Source organism: Eimeria acervulina, genomic scaffold, assembly GCF_000499425.1.
Source record: "Eimeria acervulina Houghton genomic scaffold, Eah_scaff65, whole genome shotgun sequence".
Lineage (NCBI taxonomy): Eukaryota > Apicomplexa > Conoidasida > Eucoccidiorida > Eimeriidae > Eimeria > Eimeria acervulina.
Genome location: NW_013549673.1, coordinates 58,460 through 66,968, shown reverse-complemented (window position 1 = coordinate 66,968; position 8,509 = coordinate 58,460). Strand labels below are relative to the sequence as shown.

Below are 8,509 nucleotides of genomic sequence, written 5' to 3'. Positions count from 1 at the left end.
ATGGCGTCATCAGCGCCTTTTAAGATTTTTAGAGCTCCCCCCATTCCGGCTCCTACCGGTCGTCGGCCGATCGGTTTCCGCGGTATGCACACCCAGCAGACCTCAGCATATGCCCCGTATAAACCTATAATGACATCTTGTTTCCATTGCGCTTTGCATTCTTAGCAGGGGCAACATTTATTCGAAAGCAACGCTCCTTGAACTACCCCTTCGTTTTTTTCCTTTTTCCCGGTGTGGATCCGACTCAGGGAACCACCAACATAAAAAGGCCCTTTACGACCCTGTATTCAGAACTACAACCGTGAGGCAGACTCCATTCTGCTTGATCTCAATACAAATCATGCGAAGCCTCCCTCGCGTTCAGCCGTGGCAGGCTTTCGTCACTGTGTGCATGCATGGCGTGTTGATTCCCAGGAATCAACCAGCTGTTTTAGCGGCCGTAGCTTCTTGACAGTTGGATCTGCTTGCATAGGAAGCCTGATATTGTTCACCTTCCCGGTTTCTGCATGTATGCAGGTGCCGTCAAACTTAGTTCCGCGTTACCCCATCGATTGGCGAAACGGGGGCCGGGCTCTGTTGGTGGCTGCTCTGCACAAGTTGGAGGGGAACTACCGGCTGCTTCCGCGTGCACAGCATCCACTGCAGTGCCAAGCTCCGCTCGACCCAGGCTCGCTAACGGTCGCAGGGGACAGTTGTGCAGGGGGGTGCTCAGTTGAGTCACTCGTCACTTTGGGGCGCAGACGGAGTGGCAGAGCAGGATACGCTGCTGGGGCGGCTGCCAAGCGGCTTGTGCTGAGACATCGAAGGGCCCTGCAGTGGCAGGAAGGCGGATTCTGCAACAGCAAGTGTGGTATGGCGTGTAGCAAAAGCCCTTGGAGGTGTTTGTGCGCCTGGAGATGCAGAGGCTTCCATCAACATGCAAACCGAATGGATGCGATCCTGATGAGTCACAAGGGGCCAGTGGACTCCGACAAGCCACTTTTTAGTGTAAAAAGAGCAGAAGTTGCTCCATCCAGGTCAGACTAGGGAAAACACGTGTCAGGGTTGTCTACACAAAAAGCACTGCATGTAACATCCTCGTAGAAGTACTGCAACTACGGAGCATGGAGTGTCGCCGTCGTACCCTGTATGTTTCATGTTTGACTTGATTCGTCACAAGCAAGGCATTCTGCTTTTTCGCAGACTGGCAAGTGAGGGGATGATCTTCTGCACCCGAAAAGGTGCCTTCGTGCACACAGCTGAAAAGTTGCACCAGGCATTCGCCGCCATCGATGTAGAGAAAAGGCGAGAGGAAACATCAACGCAGCGGTCGCGGGCGGTATGCTGGGGAATTGAAGAAGACTTGGGAGCTGACAGTGACGGCGAAGAGGATTTGGACGAGGAGGCAGAAGATCTCTTGAAGTTTTTGTCGAAGAGCCGAAGCTCCGCATAAAGCGCATTTTTGTGAACAGCGTTGCTCACGCACGACAGTCTGCTGCGGTAGTCCTGATGAGACTGGCACGCGTTGTACCGTTGACAGCATCACTTCCTACTCGAACAGTACTTTTTCAATTAACTCGACGCAACCCGCCTTTTTTGTCAGCTGGGAAGGATATGATCTCCCCATCTTCATCGGCGCATTTCCGCTTCCTTCCAACGCGCTCAAACGTAGCGCGTTTGTCATTCGATCCCGTGATGTGCCAGCTAAAAGGAATTTTGCACACAGCAGCTTTTTTGCTGTGCAGTGTACGCGCACTGGACGTGTTCCTACTGCCTAAGGAAGGTGGTGCCTGACGGTGTCTCTCACATAATACGTTGATATGACAAAATCAGAGGAAACTAAATTTGGGTCAGTAATGCTCAGATTCGCAGCGGACCTCTGACAAATCTCCCAACTGCCTACTGGGCACATCAACAGCCCAGGGTAGAGCGCATCTGCGTTCTGGCGGCTGGCGGCTTTCTGGCTGCATAACAGAGCAGTTCTTAATTTGAAACAGAGAACTCCAACTACGCGTCTTATTTATGTTAAAGGCGGATGACTTCGCACATACAGAGTAGCGATCTTCACTTACGGCGGTTAATTAACAGCAGAACCCCGAGACCAAGCAGCCGATACCTGCAAATGATAAAAGCGCATATTGTGTACTACGCCGCAAAAGCTATTCAACAAATGCACATGCACACAAAGCCACATGTGAAGCGAGCAAGGGAAGACGGCTCGAACTGAGTTGCTCACACTACGATCTGCGTTAGAAGCATTAAGGCACTGAACCAGTATGAGTCGCGATTTATTGCGTAGTATTGCAAGACCTGCAAACCAATGAATAAAGCATCAACGAATATGCAGAAAACATATTTATGCAGGGCACTGGTGACTAACGCGAAGTACAAGAAGTATGCAACAGCAACATATCTCAAGTGCCGGCATATCGGGATGACATATTCGCCTTGCTGTACTCTCAAACACCATATGGGGCAAGCATATTCAAAAAAGGATGTGTACCACCGTTCACATAGGCATCTAGCTGTATCTCTGTCCGGCTTAATAAATTCCCCTGTCAAGGAGATGCATTGTTTTGGACCTGCTCTCCATTTGAGTAGCACTGAGGTGGAAGAACTCCGGCTGGGCACGGCTTCAGCGTAACTCCCTCTGTGGAGACAAATGAGCCAAAGTGATTCGAAATTTTGCATGCACAGTGGTTTCTGCGACAACCTGCGATGCCTGTGCAGCTGGAACCATTGGAAGGAGATGACACCAGTAACTGCCTTCACATATTGCTAATAAAGAGCAGTAGATTACCCCAAACGGCGTGCATTACGCCGGACCAACCCCACCGAAACGGCGACATGTACTGCGCAGCACAAACCACCACATTCAACTCCACAGGAAAACGTTCTCTGCCTTCATAGTTCTAATGCCCGCCTTCAAAACCCTCAGTCTTTAATTCCCGCGTAGCTGGTGCGCCATTGCAGGCGCATACGTGCTTTGGCATTTTCTTCCCCCCAGCTCAGGCGGCTAATCAATTAATGTGTATTCCAACAGAAAGCTTTCTTAACAGTGCAAATGCTCACCTGCAGCCAAATCCAAAACCCCGGCATGCTTGACAGAATCACCATAAATCCGGACATTAGGACTAGAGGCATGAACAATATAGGGATCATCGTCGAAGCGAACTGAAGCTGTTGAATAACGCAAAGACACAAACAAGTGTAACAACACAACAGAATAGTCGAAATACGCCACGGCACAGGGTACTTGCTGAATACAGTTGAAAGGTGTCTAAAGAGCTCATAGCAAGTATAGCAAGGATGGTCTTCAAGTTTTCCCAAGTTTGCCTTGGGCTGTCCAGCTCCCTGCATCTGAAGCGTGAACTCTGTCGTCTACTAAAAATACGTTAGATGAAACAAAGAAGAAATGTAGCTGAGAACCGAATCTTCCCGCTGTGCGCAGATTCCACATTTGTCCTTAGCGCTGTGGGGACAAGTGGTTAAAGCAAGATGTGTATATCTGTGATACCGTAGGCGCCGCGCAGGAGACAGCATAGCCAATTGAAATGGCGCTGTTGGTTGTCAGAAAGATAAATAGTACACCCAAGAGCCAGCGCACTGCCGCATCATTCAGGCCGACCATGTACCATGCAATTCTGAGCAACAGCAGACATTGCACACTCCAAGGGTCACAGGTTGCAATGGGCAGCGTTTAATTCGTCGAGCAAGCAGACCAACTTCCTACTGTCTTACGTTGCGAAAACAACGGGGAAGATCATCTGCAAGGAAAAATCAGCGATCATCTTGCCACAATAATACGACGAGAGACGGTAAAGGCCAGACTGGTACTCTCGAATAGCCAAAACTTTGTCACTTGTAAACGTATGCAGCACTGAAACCATTCCGAGACTCCCCTACAATCGCAAAGCGCGCTCATGCACGCAGATAAGGAGGTACGCAACGAAACCTAGACAAGGAAAAATGTATCCTCGTCAGAGCCAGACACTTTTCTGGATTGACAATGCGCATGTGATGCGCGTGGTATATCCCTTGCCATCGCTGTTTCTGTCATTCCCTGCTTCTGACCTCCGTGACAGTTCCCAAGACATTTCACGGGCCCACCAGCTCCACCCCGTTCCCGCGCACCTGATTCAGAACTATAAAGGTGCACGCACCACTTCTTGACAAGTAGTTGTCTGGAGAAAGCCGTAGAAAAATAAGACCGGCGATAATGGCCAGCACTAGAGTCTGCCCAACTCTCGCCTGAAATGCCCGCGGGTTCCGGCTGTTACTGATGAAGCTCCGGTGAACCAAAGTAAACAGCTCTTCAGACCTTCGGCGGCAAGGCAAAGACCGCAGAATGCGAGAATAACAAATGGAATAACAAATGGAAGATGGCAGCACAGGCAGTGCATCTGCCCATAATAAACGCACAAACACGAACCGCGCGCTTATAAGCACACGTCCATGAAGAGCCTGAGACATTTACAGGGCGAAGCGCCCATTTTCACCGAATTCCGTCCCACCAGCTGGGCTTGTATTTGTCGTATGCTTCCTTCGTTGGCTCCGTTTCAATGTCAGCTGGCCCTCGCGTTCCTGTGGCAGCACTGGAAAGCACGGGATCTGGATTAACTTGCAGTTGCGTACTGAAGTTGTAAATAAGTTAGTAAATGGCGTTTAAAGCCCGTCAGCAGGTTGTGGCCACGGTCAACCGCGCGCTTCACTAGTTGCCCCTGTTCGGACCAGCACTCGCCCATGTGATTCGTGGATGGGAACGGAACAGCAGCATACTTGGGATGAGACGGAAATAAATATGGGAAGACCTACCTGTCTCGCTAGTAGCGAAATCCTGAGGCAGAGACAAAAAGAAAAGCGAATCTGAGCAGCTCCTGCAACAACTCAGTTGCGTTATGCCGGGCAACTAGTCACAAATGGAGACTTGCAGGCAAGCAAAAGACACGGTTTAAAAATTTAAAGTCCTCCCCTACATGTGGAGGAAATAGCAGTGGATCATATGCGCCATCACAGTTAAGCGATCTGGCTGGCTGCAAAGTTGTTGTATGTGCACTGGCCGATCATCCTGGCTGAAGGAGGATTGCCCCCGCCCTCTACGAAGCGAAGATATACAGGACAGTGAACTGCGCCGTGACATGCTGAGCCATACGAAGTGCGTGTTACTCCATGAGACATAGCACTTCGTGCATACACAAGCACAAACACACTTGGCGATGATGAAGCCAGTTACCCCGTAAAACCTGGCGTGAGAATGACAGGAAACAATAACATCGTAGACATCTATGAAGCAATGGAGTTGTCAACTGCAAACGGAAATAATCAGATCCTTCTCACACCCGCGCCTCCTCCGCCTAAAGCTCTTTCTGCCCCCCCCTAAGCCTTTTGTAGCAGGTAAGACATAGATGCGAAAGCGCAAATTACCTGGGCACCCTGGAATGCTCCAGCGTCCTGCATGGCTTGAATGTGCTTATCTCGGACATTCGCCTGAGATCCAGTAACAGGGACACAAGCTTCAAGGTGAGCAAGCCGGTGCATGCTTGCTTCACTCAAGTGTTCGCAGTTCTGTCGATTCCTCCATTTTCTATTAGATATTATCCTGCCAATTATGCTTTATGCATGCATGTACGCCTACCCAATCAGCAAGAAAGGCAGCGCCTGTCCTTTCCCAATGCTCTGCCAGTCTGCACAGGTAGCATTTCAAATCCCACTTGAAATTGCGCGCAAGTGCGGCCGTATCCTGCCTTTCCGCGCTTGTTCCCACTTACATAAATACTCAAAATGCTTCACAAACTGCACTCAGTCTGCTCTTCCAAGCAGTACATAGGACTGTATGAGTGCACAACCCCAAGGCGCAGGCGGTCACAAATCCAGAAAGTATGTAGGCCCTAAAAGTGTGTTGATCGAAGTAACGGCCCATCACCTTTATTGAAATGAAACGTAAGTTACATCTGGCGAGAAACAAACCAGAAAAGACGCAGCACCCAACACCACTAGCGTTCTCTTTACTATTGGGATGCATGCATACTTCTCCGGCGTCAAATCGCTTAAATCTTCCGAAGGCTCGCCCAGGTTAAGCTGCTGCTTGACAAGAAGCTCAAGAAGGAACTCTGGCACGCTTGTGAACGGTGGGCAGGGTCGACCTAAACGCGAAAAGTAGAGCAGAGTTGCCTCGCGGTCCCCGTAGAAAACCAACCGGCCACGACTCAGCAGCAGCACCTTTGTGAACATGTTGAAAATGTTCGAACTCGGCTGGTGAATTGTGCATATAATCGTTCTCCCTGTGCGCACAGCAAATGCACCGGGGAAGCAACTATACCCCAAAAATCGTTTCAAGACGCTCTGCGAAAGCAGGAACTCTTCACTATTCCAAATAAATCAGAACCACGCAGCACATCAGCTGCCGCAGGCAACCCAAGGTGAAGCAAACGAAAAACTGTGCTCCTCACCTCGATCCGCTAACAGTCTGAAAATGCTCATGACGTTTTCAGCTATGAGGGAGTCCAGACCAGTGGTAGGCTCGTCCGCAAATATTACCGACGGGCTCGTCATCATTTCCGTGGCAATATTCAAGCGTTTCTTTTCCCCCCCACTGATACCTCTGCGGTCGCAGCAAGCATGCGCAGGCAACTCAACGCCACAACCGTTCTATACGGAAGTGGGGTGTAAAACAACTCAGTGCACAACCCCAGCTAAAATACATAAAATTTGCATCGAACGCCGACCTCTTCGCTGCCATTTGGAGGTTCCCTATTCTAGAGTCCTTGACTTTCGTCAAGCCGTACAGTTCCACCAAACGGTCAACCAGCTTCGACCTTTGTTCCTTCTTCTGTCCAGTCCGCAGTCTTGCCTGAGCGAATGACGAACAACACAGCAAACAGTGAGCAGTGAAGAACAAACCTCACGCAACACGCCACAAAAAAACCTCTCCAGGCAGAGAAGACGCTACTGAAAGTGTCCATAGCTTTCTGTCGTGTGTGGGTTTTGGCAGAGATGCCATCCAAGCAAAGGTGCGTGTGGTGTGTGTGCGCCCTTCTATATGTATTGGTATGTAGAGCGCGAAAATGATGAAATAAACAGGTAAGCGTAACGCACCACGCAGTCTAGATGCTCCTGTACTGTAAGGAATCCATAAAAGCTGTCACTTTGTTGTATGAAACAACACAGGCGCTTCACTTCGACCGAGCCCAAGGACTTGCCGTTGAACAAAACGGACCCTCCATTGCTAACGATGCGGCGGCTTAGAACTGCAGGGATCGACCACAGGTTCACGAACCCCTTTCTGAACTGACTTCCTGGATTACTAACGTCAACCACGGAACCCACCGACGCCCATTGCATCGGCATCAAGCCGCCACAATGAGGCAGCATAGTCAGATGCCTAATCTGTTTCATGCATCCACCGCACGTTCTTTTGTCAGCTTGTATTCTATTTCCTCTAACCGGCATTTTGGCACGCTCAGCGTCAAAAGCATGCAAGGATGTTCCCATGCCTACCATTGAGAAGCGTCGACTTCCCTGCCCCGCTGGCTCCCATCAGTGCAACTGCAGAAAAGGCCATAAAGCGAACGACGGCCACAATGAGGCTGCATCTGGTTCGAAAACTCCTGGCTAGACACTACTTCCAGCAGACTAAAGTGCTTGACGAGATCTCCGCGCTCCTCTCCATGTGTATAGATAGCTGATCGGTGGAACGAACAGCCAGCCACTCTCACCCATTTCCCCCGGTTGAACGGTCCCGTCAACTCCCTGAAGGAGAGTCTTGGTCTGCGGCGGCGTCACAGCGCACGCAATTTGGTTCAAAACGGGCAGGGAAAGGGCGCCGGTGAACCTCTTCGGTACATTCACTTTCACTGCAAACACAGAACCACAAAACGGCACGGACGCGATGAATTTTCGCTCCATCTACAGTGCTACGCGGTAACTCCAATGCAACAATCAATCCCAAAGCGCATTCCTCCCAGGACTTTAGTACACAAACGAAAAGCATATGCCAATTTGGCCGACCGGTGTAAAACTACCTAGATACACAATGAGCCCTTAGATAGAGTTAAATCTGTGCAGGAGTTAAACTGCACGCATTCCCTTTCCAGAAAATGATGTAATATCTGCAGCACATACTCACTCTTCTGCTTGCAGGTCGTCCCCGCCAGCGAGTAGCAGAGTGGCTAGAACGTGACTTCTATCCAGAGCTGTTGTTTGTAGACTTACAGGAGACATCTTTGAAGGTGATGGTGACAGGCGGGCAGAAGGGAAGGTCCTTAAGGCGTTCATAGGTCGGGTTCTGTTCATTGGAGTCTTGGTAAGAAATGCCTTCGCCCCTCCCCAGACCTGCTTCCTCTGTCCCGTCCATGCAGCTCACAGAGCGCTTGTCTACGGAGCTGCGCCGACTCTTGAGACTCTGGATGCTAAAGCGGCGAAGCACAACATCTGAAGCCGCTGCATTCAAGGCTTCGCAACAGTCCCCAGCTCCTGCAGGAGGCATTCCACTGGACAGCTGCCGCAGGAACTCTTCCTGAGGCTCCGCCAT

The 8,509-nt window shown here is 50.3% G+C and overlaps 2 protein-coding genes across 2 annotated transcripts; one reads left to right on the top strand and one right to left on the bottom strand.

Moving 5' to 3' along the window:
• On the top strand, positions 1-1,432 carry EAH_00011970 (hypothetical protein, conserved; the record flags this gene model as incomplete). The annotated part of the gene is made up of 4 exons (XM_013394768.1): positions 1-82; positions 249-301; positions 517-1,016; positions 1,183-1,432. 4 exons carry the CDS (start codon positions 1-3, stop codon positions 1,430-1,432), a joined length of 885 nt encoding a protein of 294 aa, XP_013250222.1.
• Positions 1,433-2,775: 1,343 nt separating this feature from the next.
• EAH_00011960 (white protein, putative) lies at positions 2,776-8,509 on the bottom strand (the record flags this gene model as incomplete). Its single annotated transcript, XM_013394767.1, has 14 exons — positions 2,776-2,831; positions 3,052-3,159; positions 3,571-3,623; positions 3,721-3,859; positions 4,143-4,300; positions 4,494-4,613; positions 5,615-5,663; positions 5,964-6,260; positions 6,429-6,580; positions 6,705-6,829; positions 7,075-7,226; positions 7,477-7,524; positions 7,695-7,832; positions 8,191-8,509. The coding sequence occupies 14 exons, from the start codon at positions 8,507-8,509 to the stop codon at positions 2,776-2,778; spliced, it is 1,914 nt and encodes a 637-aa protein (XP_013250221.1).